Raw genomic sequence first — 18,210 nt, forward strand, 5'->3', positions numbered from 1 at the left:
GGGGTATAATAACATTAAACAAGTTGTAATCTACCTCATGGTTAAAATGAGTAAAGGTCTCTTCCTACTCTGGGATGCTTGCTGGACACCACCTGGTACTGTATGACCCAACTTTGTTCCACACAGATATCCACACAAGGGCTCATTACAGAAGAAACCTCTGCCAAGACTATATAAGCAAAAATAAAATGAGTCTTTTTCTAATAACAAATGGGTCTAAAGTGAAAGAACCAACATAATTACAAGAGTGCTTCACTGTGACATAAGAGACTAAAGCAGGTTTGTGATTGGACTCTTGCAGGCAGGTCCCTTAAGGCAATGAGACTTAACCACTGTGAACATGACAGAGACATACACACTGCTCACATGTGGGCTAAGTCCCATTACAGTGGGAGACGATGTTCCGCTCTGATCCAAAATGGGGCATCTGTGAGGGAGGTGGAGGTGCAGCTATAGATTCCCTCTGCTTAGACGCTCAAACTGCATGACAGACATGGAACAGGAAATATTGAAAGTGTACTTCTATGTATTTAACAGCATTCTATTCCTGTACATAACTTTTTGAAATGTAATGTAACCACACAGAGACGGAGTAAAGTCATACAGAGTAAACAGTCTGCAAGGAGAATAACTAAAACACATATTCAGCCCTCTTAAATGGATAAGAACACAACAGACAATTAACTAAATACAATTAAAAGTATCATTCATTGAAGTCCATGTTTAATCCTGTATTATTCCAAACAGATCTACTGTACCAAGAAGGGTTGAATGGCCACCAAAAATGATTCAAGTACGTAAAACACACACACTGTCCTTTAAAAAGTCATCCATAAAGTATATAAGTGTACACTATACTCACATTACTTATGTTGTCTGTACAGCAGCTTTAGGAGTCTCCACTGGGAACCTTTTGTGGCTGAGACTCTTATTTAATGTGTAATCAGTCCATACATTGGAGGAAGGGGGAAGGGGCAAGTTCCTCCCATTTCCAGAGAGAGTGTGTCTGTGTGAGTGATCATATAGTCATGTCTGGGGGTTTCCATAGCGACTGGGGCCACACAAACAACACGGTACAGCAAGAAGTCTGCCAGAAATCTCTGACAAACCACATTGAATATCTGATTCCTCTCCAGCTCATAAACACAGGCCCTCTGTTACTAACATGTTCCTTTCATCCCACCATCGCTGTTCCCCACTTGTTTATTCCTCTGGTCCGTGTGTATATGTACAGTACATGTGGTTAAGACTCTTGACTCATCCATGCATAACACACCACCCTCTCTTTTTTTGAACAGAACTTTAGGAAATTCCATATTTCTCCTTACTTCTGTGTCACTCCCTCTGCCGTGACTGCATAATCCCCCTCCTCAGAGTGTGTGTAGGCTGTGCTTTGTGGTCAGTAACTTTACAGACACTTTTCACAGTTTCTGTTACATTTCTATTGTTTGTGTTTCCGCAGATCGCATGGCACGGCTCAGCATTTGATACTAAAACATTGAGAGAGGCGACCTTATTTCGAGATTTAGGACACGGGAGAGAGATAACACCTGAACAATGTGTGTGTTTTGTCTTCACTGTGTTTAATATTCATCACCACTCACCAGCCCTGTTAGCTGATACGAACAGGTCTTTTCTTTTTGTGTGTCATCGGTGTCCTTATTTGGCCTTTTAATTTTTCCATGCCTCAATGGCGACACTGTTGTCTCTGAACGGGATGATTAGGAAGGAGGAGGAGGGGGGGAGAGAGAGAGAGAGAGAGAGTGGGAAATGTCACCCCCTTGTCGCCAAAAAAGGTGTTGTGAACATTGCAGGTCAACTGAACCATTACAAGGGGCGCCAAAGTGCTGCTACTACTACTGATGATAATAATAATAATAGTAATAATAATCTGGTTTTTTATTTGTATTTTGAACATTTATTACACATTGTGAAATATTTCAGCGATGAACATTTATAAGACAATTCCTCAAAAATCTGCCCTAGTAAACAGAGGTTACCTAGGTTACCTGGAGTCGATCATCTGTATTTTAGATATCGTGCTGAAATCACTCTGACATGTAGGAGAAGCGTCAAATGACCAAAATGCATTTTATATCATAGCTTCTCAGATTTCCTCTGTATTTACACAAACGGTTCAAGGGTACAACAAAGTGACCAACAGAAAGCAAACAGACAAATGAAATGAAGAGAAACTACGGCCTCAAGACTGAAATGTAGCATTGTTATTAAACTATATAGAGCGAAATATCAGACAAGTAACATGGAGGGATGCAGCATGACTTATGTGACTATGAGTTTAAGATTATTGACACTTTTGCATCAAGTAAATACCATTTTGGAATTGACACTGTATTCTTAAAAGAGCAGCATTCAAGTAAATATTTATCTACCAGCCTGTAGAAGATCACAAACAGTTAAGAAGCACAACTTAACATCACATTATTATTTATTCTATGTGGTTCCTATGATTTGACTTCCCTTCTTTTCTCCTTTGCCTTTTCTCATTAGAAGTTGCTGAAGATCTCTTGTTTCTTGCACCAGTCCATAGGTGGTGCTCTCTTCTTGTTGCCGTTGCCATGGAGTTTTTTCTTAGCCTCAGCAGCTGTAGGACTCATACGCAAGCCACTTTCCATGAAGGGGTCAGACACGCGCCTGTCGTCCTCATCAGGGACCTTCAATACACACAAACATACACACATGTACATCCTTATTCTCTTCTCCCAAAAGTATGACTTGAAAGAACCAGAGTGTGTAACTATTTGTAAGATCCAAATGCTTACTGTAAACGTAAATACACACATTTTCACTCTCTCACCTGAATGCTCATGTCTGAGCTGCTGAACTCTGATTGGGTGGTAGAGCTCCTCGAGGACTGGGATGCTAGACTCCCATTGGTCCTTGACTTTGGAGACACATTTGTAATCGGGGCATCTGTCAGTGCGATGTTGACGATTGGCGGGTCTGTGTCGGGCAATTCGGGGACAGGAGAAGGGGTGGGTGGGACGCTTTCTGTGACCGACTCCTCATCCACACACACCTCTGTGAGAGGGAGATTAACAGGAAAGGACATGAACGATTCAGACAGAAGAGTCAAGACTGTCTGTGTGTGTGTGTGTGTGTGTGTGTGTGTGTGTGTGTGTGTGTGTGTGTGTGTGTGTGTGTGTGTGTGTGTGTGTGTGTGTGTGTGTGTGTGTGCTGACCGTTCACATGGATGTTGGTGGGTGTGATCCCAAGTCTCTGGAAGAGCTGATCAGTCTCCTGGTCCACCAGTAGAAGGCAGACTTCCTCCCTTGCTGCTCTAATTAACTCCACCACCTGTGAGTGTTTCAGACCATTTATGTTGACTCCATTCACCTTAGAGAGAGAGAGAGACAAAATCAGAGGACCGATTAGATGCATTGACAGAGCACAGCCAGCAGGGGGCCAAACACAGCGTGCAAACAGAGAGATAACATCAGTGATTTGAGAAGCTGTGAGTCACTTTGCATGAGCTTCACTCCTGATCTCTGCCTGTACAGACACAGATGCATTTCAAAAACCTGTTCAGTTTAATTAATTTCTCAATCCTGACACAAACCCATACTTATACTCATACAAAGCTTAGAAAGTCATTAATAGTGTGTGCCTTTTCCCTCAGAAACACACACATACAATGACAACACCATCAACAGAGAAACAGCAGGGAGTTGAATCGACTCTTTGACAGACTTAATCACAAACTGAACATTACAGTATAAGATTAGAAAGTAAGATTTATTGCAGCTTTATTGTTTTGGTGTATTAGTGTTAGACTGCACTGGTAACTTGCTGTGCATGTTCACATACAGAAACATAAACTATGGCGTCTCTTCAGTTCTACAGTTCTTCCTTTTCTCTCCAACCAAGTCAACGTCCAAATCCAGCTAATCTGATCTAATCCTCTCAAATCCGCTCAAAAAAAGGGGGGAGATCTGATTCATTTGTCTTTGTACTCTTTCCTGACATCAATGCATCTCATATTTACTTTTTACTTGATATGTGTGTGTGTTTGTGTGTGTGTGTACCTCTACTAGCCTGTCTCCAGGCCGGATGTCTGCGCTCTGAGCGACTGAGCCAGGATCCACCGAGCGTACTATCTGTCCTCCCCGGGCCTTGTTGTTGTGCAGGTTGAAGCCGTAGCCGTTCTCCCTTTTCGGCAGGTGACACAGACGGGGAAGAAGCGGAGTTGTTGGCTCCTCCGGCTCCGGTGAGGGCTCCTCTGGTAACTATACAAGGGGAAATAAACATGTCCAGGATGAACAACGTGAACATTTACACAGTTTAATACTTTTCTATACCATAAATGATTGTCTTATTGATTCTGCATCTTTGTAGGTTTTGACAGTCAATGATGTCGATTTCTGAGCTCTCCTGCACAACACAGTGATGCAGCTCGACTATCAGCAGGAGAAAGTGGCTTGGATGAGCCGGTGGTCTCATAGCTGAGCAGGGTGGGCTAAGTGGATTTGTCTGAGACTTTAAGACGGATCTTGAATGGAATGACCACTGACCAGAGTTGACACATGGCATGAGTCGCTTGCGTGACTTGATATCTACGAGCAACACGCTGGCTGTGCGACTGAAGCAGGCCCCACGTGTGTGTGTGTGTGTGTGTGTGTGTGTGTGTGTGTGTGTGTGTGTGTGTGTGTGTGTGTGTGTGTGTGTGTGTGTGTGTGTGTGTGTGTGTGTGTGTGTGTGTGTGTGTGTGTGTGTGTGTGTGTGTATGTATGTGTGTATGTGTGCTGAGGGTAGTGCAGGATCGTCACTGAGAGCAGACAAATTGCGTGTGAGTAAAGTGCATGAGGGCGGCGAGGGCAGGACTCTTACGTGATCGTGACAGCAGCCAGTACTTTGATTACATAAGAACATATGGGCATCTGACACCATCACATCATCTGAGAACAACGCAACACTGTCTGTATTTATATGCAAAAGGCTATGGAGGTGAAGAGGAAACACACGGAAGTCGGAAGGGGGAGAAAGACTGTGTGTGTGTGTGTGTGTGTGTGTGTGTGTGTGTGTGTGTGTTCATACTCTCTCCTAAGTGAACCCGTCTTACTCCAGGGTCATGCACTTGATTGCGGATGTGCCAGAGCAGTGTTATTGTTAAAGTTTACCTCCTTTTGCATGTTGACAGTAATATATCATATTCCATTAAATTGTAGCTGTTGTTGTGTACATATAGTTTTATCAGAACCATTTATTAAGACTGAGAAATGGAGGCGTGGCGTCTGGCCCTGGAGCCCGGCCTGTATTTACTCTGTCTTCAGCTAAACAGTTGCTGGGCTGTGGTGATTAATCCTTGCCCTGGTGTGTTTAGAGCCCAAACACAGAGTTCAAGCTCTTGGAGTTCCCTGCAGCCTCAGCAGCCAAGTGGAAATGTTACTGTCATGCTTTGCTGAATGTAGGAATTTCAATTAGTTTGTGTGTATTTGTGTGTGTTTCTAACCCCTGAGCATCACGGCCCCTGTGTGTGAGGTGGACAGTGTGTTTGTTTGTGGGAGTTGTTGTCACCCAGTTTGCACCCACACACAGCTGAGGTGAGGTGAGGTGAAAGTCAGGAGATGTCAAATAAGCGTCATGCTGCTCTGTGGAGCCGAGGAGCTTTAAACCACCACGAGTCTTCCAATCCATCAATGGGATTGGAGTGAGATTATGTTGCATTGTCAGACGTTTTCTGAGATCACAGGAAACAGAATCTGTCCCGCTCTGTGGACGCACATGAGCCATTTGACAAACTCTTACCTCTGTGTTTGTCTCTGATCTCAATGTCACAGAGGATCCCTTGTCTTGGCCGTGCATGAGGGTGGGACTGGGCGATTCCGCGGTTTGAGGTTTGGGTGAGAGAGATCCGTTCTCTCTGGGTAAGGGGGAAACAGACGGGGTGGACCTGGGCGACAAGGTTCCCATCTCAATGGCAATGTCCTCCGTGCAGGCCAGGCCTTGGCTCTGGAGGTAATCGTCTGTGTCTCTGTCCGCCACTAACAGCCTGGTCCTGCTCTCAGTGGCACGTATGCGGCTCACCACCTGGAGGAGGAAATAACGGATCTGTAGGGATGGCACTTTTGATTTTGAAGACATAAAACATCCTCCAGCTCAACATCAACAAGACTAAAGAAAGGATTGAACCCTTCAGAATAAAAGCATGATGAACCTAATACGCCCTCGCTCTCATACATCCCCTCATGCATCCCCTCCACCAATTCTTCCAGTTGATCCCATCAGGTTACTCCATTACTGCCCTTAACAAGTTAAAAGAAGCCCCTCATCAGTAACCAAATGGGTCAATTGTTCATCTTTATACCTTTATGATGTTTGAAACAAGCAAATTTGGCATTTTCTTGATGACTTGATTAAAAAACAATTAGTTATTCAGTATTATTCAATATATTAAAGACCATGATAGTTCCATAATTCAGTACGACTGCATTATACTTCATTGTTACTTCAGTGAGGTTGAGTTTTTATTCAGTCAATACGTTTGAGGGTTTTGGGCCAACAGATGTAGTTACATTCTACTTGAGGTCTCCTTCCTGTGTCTTTTATATGTGATATTAGTCTTTCATTACGGTATTTTCAACTTTTTCAGTGATAACCATAATAACTATTGCAGAATTATGCAGCTGCTTGATGATGATGTTAGTTGTTACACATCAAAACATGCCTGGGAACACATGAGGAGACTCCAGGGACTCACATTTGTATCAGGTACTCAAGTTTGTGTGACAGCCCTGCATAACTGACCTGTACAGAACACATTCCTATACCAATGACAAAGACACCCAGTGATTCCCATTACACAAGACCCACATTGGCCCATTTTAATAGTCCCCCCTCCTCCTCCTCCTCAGGCGAAGAGAAAAGTAGTCGAACAGGTACAGGACTTATTGTTTGTACCTCTGAGACTTTGTGCGCCTCCCTTGGATCCTCGACACACGCAAGCATGCACCTGTTGTACTACTTTGTGTGCCTTTTTGTTCTCCCATAAGACAGCACTCACTTGATTGTGTGTCTCATGCTCCACATTCTCCCCGTTCACTTCCACCAGCCGGTCTCCAGCTCGCAGGCCCGCTAGGTCTGCCGAGGAACCGGGCTCCACTTTCCGGATGAACTGTCCGCCTTTATTCCTCTCGCAGTGCAGGTGAAACCCATAGCCGTGCTCTCCTTTGATTAGGAAACAGTGCCTGGGTCTCAGTTCACTTTCCATACCAGCCCGTCAATAGAGGGAAAACAGGTCAAAGTGTTTCAGGAGAGGCTGTTAATCCAACACTGCAGCGACCAGAAGATCATCGTAACGGTGCATAGTTCAAATAGATATCAACGCATTATAGACAATAATTAAAATGATCACAAATCCTAAAAAGAGGTGAACACTTATGAGTTTTTAATCCATCGTGAAATCTTCTGTATGAGCGCGTAAAGATGACTCGCGGCCTGTGCGTAAAATAGTGGCCAAAAACGCGCAATTGGGTTAAATCCCGTTCATCGGAGGAGTAATCCAGGAGATCAGAGATTAGAAAGTTGCTCCTCACACGTAACACCTAATGCTCCCCCTCGGCCGTCAGATGGGCGTGTGTGTCCTCCTGTCTGACCCGGTGAGAGACACAAGACGCGTCAACAACAGATGCCACCGCGCTCACCTCACTGACGTAAAAACTCCACACGGGGAAATTCCACGTTAGAACACAGATGATTGTACAGAAAACGATTGATGTGTTTCTAACGTTGTCTCCTAGAGAGCGAGAGAGAGAGAGAGAGAGAGACACACACACAAGCCTACTCGCCCCACTCGTGTGTTGCTTTGCCGCCGCTGAGCCTCGATCCCCCCTCCAGGCGGTGAATGTGAAACCAGTCACCGAAGGAGATTAAAAGGCGCAATCTGTAACTTCTGGATGGAAGTCAGAGTTTAATTACACTACACTTTTGTGCATTTTCACCGAGAGTCGAAAGTTTATGATTATATTTTACTCCTTTTGTTTACAAACATTACTAATCTGAAACGTTAACCCCCTTTTAACGTTGTAGATAGATGTGTTTACTTGGATCGCAGATTTAAACTAATATTAATATTAATATTATCAGTATTTCTTGGTATAGACGCTGAATTAAATGTCTCCTTATGTGAAATCCACTTAAAGCTCATGGAGAATGGTGATCCAACTCGGCTGTTCAACAGAGATCGTATCTTGAGTTGATTGTTTTGGTTGTATACATGTCTTAGTTGCCTTAAGGTTCCCAGGCTCCTCATATGTTTCAGTCAAACAAGCAGTGATCAGTAAGTGTTGCAATGTCAAATGCAAATTGAACGGAATGCTACTGTTGCTGCCCATTTGTTTTTCTGTTGCCTCATTGTCCAAAATGTTTGGCACAGTTACTGTATTGTTGCAGTTGCAGCTGTATCCAATTGTTAATTAAACTATACCTAATTTATGTTTGGCAGTGAGGCTGGATTCTCTTTATGTGGATGCAGCCCAGATATCTGAAAAGGACGGAAGGGAAAGATCAATTGGAGATTTGTATTACTGTGTTGCATCATTACATCAATCTGTGAGGTTGAATAAATCAGGGTATTCGTTTCTACAGTGGCAAAGTCTTTTGTGGGATTCTTGCGCCCCCTTCTGTCCAAACAGAGTATAACCCCTTATTTTCCCTTCCTTCAGATTTGATGTTGTGTTTAGATGAAGCACCCCAGAGAGGCAGCAGGAGGAGCTGCGCCGTCTAACAAGCTGCTTACATGAGAAGGATAGAAAGAACTAAAGGAAAACCAAGAGGAGAGAATATGTTAGTTCCAAGAGCTGCACCGGTAAGTATGGCACAGTCAAATACTTTAAATTGGAAAGGTTCGGATCTAGAAATTAAAAATTGCTTGTTGGGTTGTTGGCAAGAAAAGAACACATTCAGGTGAGGAGGAGGAGGGAAGGGGGCAGAGGGTGGCAAGGTCTTACTAAACTATTTACTGAGTTGTGCTTTCTAAGAAGAGGATTAAACAGTCAAACCTCAAGTCAAACTGTATCACATTCTACCATTGTTGACTCCCACAAAAGTCAATCTAAATTGGTCGGTGGAGGCTCAGTACATCCACCGTGCATCTTAAATATACTGAGTGGTGTCCTGTATGAGGGACTGTTGCTTTAGGAGAACAGTTTATTGTCCATCCCTCATTTTTCTGACTCACATTACAGATTCAAGTGTTTCAAATGTGTATGGAGGCTACACACGGAAAAAAATGTGTCAACCCTACACTTTATTCAAGAATGAGAACCTGCACCATTACATTAAACAGAAGCTTATGTGTAACAAATAAGTGTAAATTCCCCCAAACCATTGCCTGAGAACTAAAGCATGATGTCATACAACAACAGACCACACTCAACAGGAGGGAGGGGAGATTCCAAATGCACATAAATGTACACACACCTGATAATGTTTAGTACACCACAGCTCACACAGCTACACATTGAACCATTGCTGTGTGCAGTTACTACTGAGTCCAAGGGCTCCACCAAGAGCCATAAGAAGGGGTGAGGTGAAATATGCACTTGCCCCTAATGTTGAAACAGCAGCAACCCCCATCATTTTACACCAATAACTCCCGTTTGCCGCCTCCTGCCTTTTCCTCTCCTCCTCCTCTAGTTTCTCCTGGGCTTCCTTGTACATCTCATTGATGTAGTGTTCTCCTCCATTTTCTTCCACCATATTTTCAATCTTCTCCAGGAGTTCTTCCACCTGCCCTTTGCCTTGTCTGTGGTCATTGATGAAGGAATGGTATCGTCCTCCACATTTGTTGATCAGGCTCCTCAGATCTTTGTTTTCTGACACATATTGCTTCACAGATTTAGTCTTTAACAGGTCTTCGTGTGTAAACAGAACAATGGTATACAAGGAAGCATCTAGGCCAAAGTTTTCCTCGATCCACTTCAGAGCCCCCCTCTCCTCTTCTGTGAATCTTGAGTTGAGACTGATCACTAACAGAATTGCATGTGGTCCAGGAACAGATACCTCAACACACTTTGCCATTATTTCTTTCACCTCTTCCCCTGTCTTGTCTGTGTCATAGAGCCCTGGGCTGTCAATCACAACAACAGTACCGCCAGCAATGTTGACCTCTTCTTGCTGACAACCTGCTGTGATAGAATTTGCTGATCTTTCTTCTTTAAAGACATTTTCACGCCCCAGGATGGTGTTTCCAGAAGCACTCTTTCCTGATCCAGTTTTTCCAACTAAAATGACTCTTGTGGGCTCTAAACAGAAGAGAAGAGAAGAGCGGGCATGACAGTTATTAAAAGTCAATTCTAAATCACATAAATGATTGGATCCTGGAATCCAATCTCTTTATAACTTTCAACAAATTGGATTCTTTTCACATTTAAGAGTATTGAATAGGTGGATTGCTCATCATTCAATGTAGTTTGGCTGCCATTCAAGGAATGGCGACTTCTTCTGACCACTTTCTGTATCATTCACACTTTGCCTTAACTGGTTTTCCCACTCTGCATTTAAACTTTCCGTGCAAACCTTTGGTGTTGGCAAACACAGGTGTTGCAAACTGTAACATTAAGCTTTGCCTGCCCATGATGTTTGGCATTGCACGGCGCTGATACGGTCCAGGTTGACTCAATGAAATGCCTAAACAGTAACAGGGCCATTTTAAATAACATCTATCTGTTCATGGTTTTTTATATATGAGAGATGCCCGTATAAGTTGTTGTTGTTTCTCTGTACCTCTGTAAGATCTTTGACTGTCGGTGGCTACAATCAGACCAAATAACACGGTCAGGGCCCGCAGGGTCCAACGTGCTGGGATCCAACCTTGAACTTGCATATCTGCCAAAAACACAATTTTAAAAAAGAAGGAACAAATTACGTTTGATAAACAGATCCAACAGCTGATACGATAACTCAAAAAGACAAGAGAAGAAGAGAGAAATGGAATATTCTCATTAATAGTGTTAACCAATCGCAGCGCCCCCCCCTCCCCCAACAAAAGTTTGCATGGTGTGCCTCAGGATTTTTTGCATGTAAAACAGGTGCCTTTGCTAAAAAAAAAGGTTGAAAAACACTGCAGTAGCAGATTGAAAGATTCTTATTTTCATTCTTATTTTACGTTACCTCTGCCCGTGATGCCTGTACAGATGTTGGATGAGGCGTTACACCCGCCCAGCAGCTAGAAGAGAGCGGAATGTCTGACTACGTATCCGCCTTCAGTGATCAAGGCGAGTTCAGTTTCATTTCCTTAGAAACAGCAGCGCTATCGAAAACACAATGTCGAGAGCTGGGGCGACACCCAGCTGTTACAGTTGGAATAACATAAGGAAACACACGATACCAATTTTTCAAAATGTGTGTGTGTGTGTGTGTGTGTGTGTGTGTGTGTGTGTGTGTGTTCACCATTAAATGTCTCCTTATGTGAAATCCACTTAGAGTCATGGAGAATGATGATCCAACTCGGCTGTTCAACAGAGATCGTATCTTGAGTTGATTGTTTTGGTTGTATACATGTCTTAGTTGCCTTAGGGTTCCCTGGCTCCTCATATGTTTCAGTCAAACAAGCAGTGATCAGTAAGTGTTGCAATGTCAAATGCAAATTGAATGGAATGCTACTGTTGCTGCCCATTTGTTTTTCTGTTGCCTCATTGTCCAAAATGTTTGGCACAGTTACTGTATTGTTGCAGTTGCAGCTGTATCCAATTGTCAATTAAGCTTTACCTAATTTATGTGTTTGGCAGTGAGGCTGGATTCTCTTTATGTGGATGCAGCCCAGATATCTGAAAAGGACGGAAGGGAAAGATCAATTGGAGATTTGTATTACTGTGTTGCATCATTACATCAATCTGTGAGGTTGAATAAATCAGGGTATTCGTTTCTACAGTGGCAAAGTCTTTTGTGGGATTCTTGCGCCCCCTTCTGTCCAAACAGAGTATAACCCCTTATTTTCCCTTCCTTCAGATTTGATGTTGTGTTTAGATGAAGCACCCCAGAGAGGCAGCAGGAGGAGCTGCGCCGTCTAACAAGCTGCTTACATGAGAAGGATAGAAAGAACTAAAGGAAAACCAAGAGGAGAGAATATGTTAGTTCCAAGAGCTGCACCGGTAAGTATGGCACAGTCAAATACTTTAACTTGGAAAGGTTCGGATCTAGAAATTAAAAATTGCTTGTTGGGTTGTTGGCAGGAAAAGAACACATTCAGGTGAGGAGGAGGAGGGAAGGGGGCAGAGGGTGGCAAGGTCTTACTAAACTATTTACTGAGTTGTGCTTTCTTAGAAGAGGATTAAACAGTCAAACCTCAAGTCAAACTGTATCACATTCTACCATTGTTGACTCCCACAAAAGTCAATCTAAATTGGTCGGTGGAGGCTCAGTACATCCACCGTGCATCTTAAATATACTGAGTGGTGTCCTGTATGAGGGACTGTTGCTTTAGGAGAACAGTTTATTGTCCATCCCTCATTTTTCTGACTCACATTACAGATTCAAGTGTTTCAAATGTGTATGGAGGCTACACACGGAAAAAAAATGTTTCAACTCTACACTTTATTCAAGAATGAGAACCTGCACCATTACACTTAAAACAGGAGCTTATGTGTAACAAATAAGTGTAAATTCCCCCAAACCATTGCCTGAGAACTAAAATATGATGTCATACAACAACAGACCACACTCAACAGGAGGGAGGGGAGATTCCAAATGCACATAAATGTACACACACCTGATAATGTTTAGTACACCACAGCTCACACAGCTACATATTGAACCATTGCTGTGTGCAGTTACTACTGAGTCCAAGGGCTCCACCAAGAGCCATAAGAAGGGGTGAGGCAAAATATGCACCTGCCCCTAATGTTGAAACAGCAGCAACCCCCATTATTTTACACCAATAACTCCCGTTTGCCGCCTCCTGCCTTTTCCTCTCCTCCTCCTCTAGTTTCTCCTGGGCTTCCTTGTACATCTCATTGGTGTAGTGTTCTCCTCCATTTTCTTCCACCATATTTTCAATCTTCTCCAGGAGTTCTTCCACCTGCCCTCTGCCTTGTCTGTGGTCATTGATGAAGGAATGGTATCGTCCTCCACATTTGTTGATCAGGCTCCTCAGATCTTTGTTTTCTGACACATATTGCTTCACAGATTTAGTCTTTAACAGGTCTTCGTGTGTAAACAGAACAATGGTATACAAGGAAGCATCTAGGCCAAAGTTGTCCTCGATCCACTTCAGAGCCCCCCTCTCCTCTTCTGTGAATCTTGAGTTGAGACTGATCACTAACAGAATTGCATGTGGTCCAGGAACAGATACCTCAACACACTTTGCCATTATTTCTTTCACCTCTTCCCCTGTCTTGTCTGTGTCATAGAGCCCTGGGCTGTCAATCACAACAACAGTACCGCCAGCAATGTTGACCTCTTCTTGCTGACAACCTGCTGTGATAGAATTTGCTGATCTTTCTTCTTTAAAGACATTTTCACGCCCCAGGATGGTGTTTCCAGAAGCACTCTTTCCTGATCCAGTTTTTCCAACTAAAATGACTCTTGTGGGCTCTAAACAGAAGAGAAGAGAAGAGCGGGCATGACAGTTATTAAAAGTCAATTCTAAATCACATAAATGATTGGATCCTGGAATCCAATCTCTTTATAACTTTCAACAAATTGGATTCTTTTCACATTTGAGAGTATTGAATAGGTGGATTGCTCATCATTCAATGTAGTTTGGCTGCCATTCAAGGAATGGCAACTTCTTCTGACCACTTTCTGTATCATTCACACTTTGCCTCAACTGGTTTTCCCACTCTGCATTTAAACTTTCCGTGCAAACCTTTGGTGTTGGCAAACACAGGTGTTGCAAACTGTAACATTAAGCTTTGCCTGCCCATGATGTTTGGCATTGCACGGTGCTGAGACGGTCCAGGTTGACTCACTGAAATGCCTAAACAGCAACAGGGCCATTTTAAATAACATGTATCTGTTCATGGTTTTTTATATATGAGAGATGCCCGTATAAGTTGTTGTTGTTTCTCTGTACCTCTGTAAGATCTTTGACTGTCGGTGGCTACAATCAGACCAAATAACACGGTCAGGGCTCGCAGGGTCCAACGTGCTGGGATCCAACCTTGAACTTGCATATCTGCCAAAAACACAATTTTAAAAAAGAAGGAACAAATTACGTTTGATAAACAGATCCAACAGCTGATACGATAACTCAAAAAGACAAGAGAAGAAGAGAGAAATGGAATATTCTCATTAATAGTGTTAACCAATCGCAGCGCCCCCCCCCCCAACAAAAGTTTGCATGGTGTGCCTCAGGATTTTTTGCATGTAAAACAGGTGCCTTTGCTAAAAAAAAAGGTTGAAAAACACTGCAGTAGCAGATTGAAAGATTCTTATTTTCATTCTTATTTTACGTTACCTCTGCCCGTGTTGCCTGTTCAGATGTTGGATGAGGCGTTACACCCGCCCAGCAGCTAGAAGAGAGCGGAATGTCTGACTACGTATCCGCCTTCAGTGATCAAGGCGAGTTCAGTTTCATTTCCTTAGAAACAGCAGCGCTATCGAAAACACAATGTCGAGAGCTGGGGCGACACCCAGCTGTTACAGTTGGAATAACATAAGGAAACACACGATACCAATTTTTCAAAATGTGTGTGTGTGTGTGTGTGTGTGTGTGTGTGTGTGTGTGTGTGTGTGTGTGTGTGTGTGTGTGTGTGTGTGTGTGTGTGTGTGTGTGTTCACTATTAAATGTATCCTTATGTGAAATCCACTTAGAGTCATGGAGAATGATGATCCAACTCGGCTGTTCAACAGAGATCGTATCTTGAGTTGATTGTTTTGGTTGTATACATGTCTTAGTTGCCTTAGGGTTCCCTGGCTCCTCATATGTTTCAGTCAAACAAGCAGTGATCAGTAAGTGTTGCAATGTCAAATGCAAATTGAATGGAATGCTACTGTTGCTGCCCATTTGTTTTTCTGTTGCCTCATTGTCCAAAATGTTTGGCACAGTTACTGTATTGTTGCAGTTGCAGCTGTATCCAATTGTCAATTAAGCTTTACCTAATTTATGTGTTTGGCAGTGAGGCTGGATTCTCTTTATGTGGATGCAGCCCAGATATCTGAAAAGGACGGAAGGGAAAGATCAATTGGAGATTTGTGTTACTGTGTTGCATCATTACATCAATCTGTGAGGTTGAATAAATCAGGGTATTCGTTTCTACAGTGGCAAAGTCTTTTGTGGGATTCTTGCGCCCCCTTCTGTCCAAACAGAGTATAACCCCTTATTTTCCCTTCCTTCAGATTTGATGTTGTGTTTAGATGAAGCACCCCAGAGAGGCAGCAGGAGGAGCTGCGCCGTCTAACAAGCTGCTTACATGAGAAGGATAGAAAGAACTGAATGGAAAACCAAGAGGAGAGAATATGTTAGTTCCAAGAGCTGCACCGGTAAGTATGGCACAGTCAAATACTTTAAATTGGAAAGGTTCGGATCTAGAAATTAAAAATTGCTTGTTGGGTTGTTGGCAAGAAAAGAACACATTCAGGTGAGGAGGAGGAGGGAAGGGGGCAGAGGGTGGCAAGGTCTTACTAAACTATTTACTGAGTTGTGCTTTCTAAGAAGAGGATTAAACAGTCACACCTCAAGTCAAACTGTATCACATTCTACCATTGTTGACTCCCACAAAAGTCAATCTGAATTGGTCGGTGGAGGCTCAGTACATCCACCGTGCATCTTAAATATACTGAGTGGTGTCCTGTATGAGGGACTGTTGCTTTAGGAGAACAGTTTATTGTCCATCCCTCATTTTTCTGACTCACATTACAGATTCAAGTGTTTCAAATGTGTATGGAGGCTACACACGGAAAAAAATGTGTCAACTCTACACTTTATTCAAGAATGAGAACCTGCACCATTACACTTAAAACAGGAGCTTATGTGTAACAAATAAGTGTAAATTCCCCCAAACCATTGCCTGAGAACTAAAGCATGATGTCATACAACAACAGACCACACTCAACAGGAGGGAGGGGAGATTCCAAATGCACATAAATGTACACACACCTGATAATGTTTAGTACACCACAGCTCACACAGCTACATATTGAACCATTGCTGTGTGCAGTTACTACTGAGTCCAAGGGCTCCACCAAGAGCCATAAGAACGGGTGAGGCGAAATATGCACTTGCCCCTAATGTTGAAACAGCAGCAACCCCCATCATTTTACACCAATAACTCCCGTTTGCCGCCTCCTGCCTTTTCCTCTCCTCCTCCTCTAGTTTCTCCTGGGCTTTCTTGTACATCTCATTGATGTAGTGTTCTCCTCCATTTTCTTCCACCATATTTTCAATCTTCTCCAGGAGTTCTTCCACCTGCCCTCTGCCTTGTCTGTGGTCATTGATGAAGGAATGGTATCGTCCTCCACATTTGTTGATCAGGCTCCTCAGATCTTTGTTTTCTGACACATATTGCTTCACAGATTTAGTCTTTAACAGGTCTTCGTGTGTAAACAGAACAATGGTATACAAGGAAGCATCTAGGCCAAAGTTGTCCTCGATCCACTTCAGAGCCCCCCTCTCCTCTTCTGTGAATCTTGAGTTGAGACTGATCACTAACAGAATTGCATGTGGTCCAGGAACAGATACCTCAACACACTTTGCCATTATTTCTTTCACCTCTTCCCCTGTCTTGTCTGTGTCATAGAGCCCTGGGCTGTCAATCACAACAACAGTACCGCCAGCAATGTTGACCTCTTCTTGCTGACAACCTGCTGTGATAGAATTTGCTGATCTTTCTTCTTTAAAGACATTTTCACGCCCCAGGATGGTGTTTCCAGAAGCACTCTTTCCTGATCCAGTTTTTCCAACTAAAATGACTCTTGTGGGCTCTAAACAGAAGAGAAGAGAAGAGCGGGCATGACAGTTCTTAAAAGTCAATTCTAAATCACATAAATGATTGGATCCTGGAATCCAATCTCTTTATAACTTTCAACAAATTGGATTCTTTTCACATTTAAGAGTATTGAATAGGTGGATTGCTCATCATTCAATGTAGTTTGGCTGCCATTCAAGGAATGGCGGTCTTCTTCTGACCACTTTCTGTATCATTCACACTTTGCCTTAACTGGTTTTCCCACTCTGCATTTAAACTTTCCGTGCAAACCTTTGGTGTTGGCAAACACAGGTGTTGCAAACTGTAACATTAAGCTTTGCCTGCCCATGATGTTTGGCATTGCACGGCGCTGATACGGTCCAGGTTGACTCAATGAAATGCCTAAACAGTAACAGGGCCATTTTAAATAACATGTATCTGTTCATGGTTTTTTATATATGAGAGATGCCCGTATAAGTTGTTGTTGTTTCTCTGTACCTCTGTAAGATCTTTGACTGTCGGTGGCTACAATCAGACCAAATAACACGGTCAGGGCCCGCAGGGTCCAACGTGCTGGGATCCAACCTTGAACTTGCATATCTGCCAAAAACACAATTTTAAAAAAGAAGGAACAAATTACGTTTGATAAACAGATCCAACAGCTGATACGATAACTCAAAAAGACAAGAGAAGAAGAGAGAAATGGAATATTCTCATTAATAGTGTTAACCAATCGCAGCGCCCCCCCCTCCCCCAACAAAAGTTTGCATGGTGTGCCTCAGGATTTTTTGCATGTAAAACAGGTGCCTTTGCTAAAAAAAAAGGTTGAAAAACACTGCAGTAGCAGATTGAAAGATTCTTATTTTCATTCTTATTTTACGTTACCTCTGCCCGTGATGCCTGTACAGATGTTGGATGAGGCGTTACACCCGCCCAGCAGCTAGAAGAGAGCGGAATGTCTGACTACGTATCCGCCTTCAGTGATCAAGGCGAGTTCAGTTTCATTTCCTTAGAAACAGCAGCGCTATCGAAAACACAATGTCGAGAGCTGGGGCGACACCCAGCTGTTACAGTTGGAATAACATAAGGAAACACACGATACCAATTTTTCAAAATGTGTGTGTGTGTGTGTGTGTGTGTGTGTGTGTGTGTGTGTGTGTTCACCATTAAATGTCTCCTTATGTGAAATCCACTTAGAGTCATGGAGAATGATGATCCAACTCGGCTGTTCAACAGAGATCGTATCTTGAGTTGATTGTTTTGGTTGTATACATGTCTTAGTTGCCTTGTCAGACGAGAGCGGAATGTCTGATTACATATCAGCCTTCAGTTATCAAGGTGAGTT

The 18,210-nt window shown here is 43.0% G+C and overlaps 4 protein-coding genes across 4 annotated transcripts; all 4 read right to left on the reverse strand.

Moving 5' to 3' along the window:
- Positions 1 to 1,898: 1,898 nt before the first annotated feature.
- On the reverse strand, positions 1,899 to 8,457 carry LOC142994768 (Na(+)/H(+) exchange regulatory cofactor NHE-RF2-like). The gene is made up of 6 exons (XM_076145610.1): positions 7,022 to 8,457; positions 5,767 to 6,048; positions 4,047 to 4,247; positions 3,204 to 3,357; positions 2,819 to 3,042; positions 1,899 to 2,675 (listed from the first exon to the last, which is right to left on the reverse strand). The coding sequence occupies exons 1-6, from the start codon at positions 7,226 to 7,228 to the stop codon at positions 2,508 to 2,510; spliced, it is 1,236 nt and encodes a 411-aa protein (XP_076001725.1). The 5' UTR covers positions 7,229 to 8,457; the 3' UTR covers positions 1,899 to 2,507.
- Positions 8,458 to 9,245: 788 nt separating this feature from the next.
- LOC142994769 (GTPase IMAP family member 9-like) lies at positions 9,246 to 11,256 on the reverse strand. The gene is made up of 3 exons (XM_076145611.1): positions 11,131 to 11,256; positions 10,744 to 10,845; positions 9,246 to 10,262 (listed from the first exon to the last, which is right to left on the reverse strand). The coding sequence occupies exons 2-3, from the start codon at positions 10,841 to 10,843 to the stop codon at positions 9,472 to 9,474; spliced, it is 891 nt and encodes a 296-aa protein (XP_076001726.1). The 5' UTR covers positions 10,844 to 10,845; positions 11,131 to 11,256; the 3' UTR covers positions 9,246 to 9,471.
- Positions 11,257 to 12,648: 1,392 nt separating this feature from the next.
- On the reverse strand, positions 12,649 to 14,552 carry LOC142994511 (GTPase IMAP family member 9-like). The gene is made up of 3 exons (XM_076145190.1): positions 14,417 to 14,552; positions 14,033 to 14,134; positions 12,649 to 13,551 (listed from the first exon to the last, which is right to left on the reverse strand). The coding sequence occupies exons 2-3, from the start codon at positions 14,130 to 14,132 to the stop codon at positions 12,761 to 12,763; spliced, it is 891 nt and encodes a 296-aa protein (XP_076001305.1). The 5' UTR covers positions 14,133 to 14,134; positions 14,417 to 14,552; the 3' UTR covers positions 12,649 to 12,760.
- Positions 14,553 to 15,983: 1,431 nt separating this feature from the next.
- LOC142994936 (GTPase IMAP family member 9-like) lies at positions 15,984 to 17,796 on the reverse strand. Its single transcript, XM_076145833.1, has 3 exons — positions 17,751 to 17,796; positions 17,364 to 17,465; positions 15,984 to 16,881 (listed from the first exon to the last, which is right to left on the reverse strand). The coding sequence occupies exons 2-3, from the start codon at positions 17,461 to 17,463 to the stop codon at positions 16,091 to 16,093; spliced, it is 891 nt and encodes a 296-aa protein (XP_076001948.1). The 5' UTR covers positions 17,464 to 17,465; positions 17,751 to 17,796; the 3' UTR covers positions 15,984 to 16,090.
- Between the last annotated feature and the right edge of the window lie 414 nt (positions 17,797 to 18,210).

The sequence above is a fragment of the Genypterus blacodes genome, unplaced genomic scaffold, assembly GCF_046128005.1.
Source record: "Genypterus blacodes isolate CSIRO-AG114 ecotype Tasmania unplaced genomic scaffold, CSIRO-AGI_Gbla_v1 ptg000030l_1, whole genome shotgun sequence".
NCBI lineage: Eukaryota > Metazoa > Chordata > Actinopteri > Ophidiiformes > Ophidiidae > Genypterus > Genypterus blacodes.

Excerpts from the sequence above, each read along its gene's own strand:
- LOC142994768 (XM_076145610.1), bottom strand. The coding sequence starts at position 7,228 with ATGGAAAGTGAACTGAGACCCAGGCACTGTTTCCTAATCAAAGGAGAG. Across the intron at positions 6,049-7,021 it reads AGCATGAGACACACAATCAA|GTGGTGAGCCGCATACGTGC; the intron begins GTGAGTGCTGTC and ends TTCCTCCTCCAG. Across the intron at positions 4,248-5,766 it reads GATCAGAGACAAACACAGAG|TTACCAGAGGAGCCCTCACC; the intron begins GTAAGAGTTTGT and ends CCCCTTGTATAG.
- LOC142994769 (XM_076145611.1), bottom strand. The coding sequence starts at position 10,843 with ATGCAAGTTCAAGGTTGGATCCCAGCACGTTGGACCCTGCGGGCCCTG. Across the intron at positions 10,263-10,743 it reads CAGTCAAAGATCTTACAGAG|AGCCCACAAGAGTCATTTTA; the intron begins GTACAGAGAAAC and ends TCTTCTGTTTAG.
- LOC142994511 (XM_076145190.1), bottom strand. The coding sequence starts at position 14,132 with ATGCAAGTTCAAGGTTGGATCCCAGCACGTTGGACCCTGCGAGCCCTG. Across the intron at positions 13,552-14,032 it reads CAGTCAAAGATCTTACAGAG|AGCCCACAAGAGTCATTTTA; the intron begins GTACAGAGAAAC and ends TCTTCTGTTTAG.
- LOC142994936 (XM_076145833.1), bottom strand. The coding sequence starts at position 17,463 with ATGCAAGTTCAAGGTTGGATCCCAGCACGTTGGACCCTGCGGGCCCTG. Across the intron at positions 16,882-17,363 it reads CAGTCAAAGATCTTACAGAG|AGCCCACAAGAGTCATTTTA; the intron begins GTACAGAGAAAC and ends TCTTCTGTTTAG.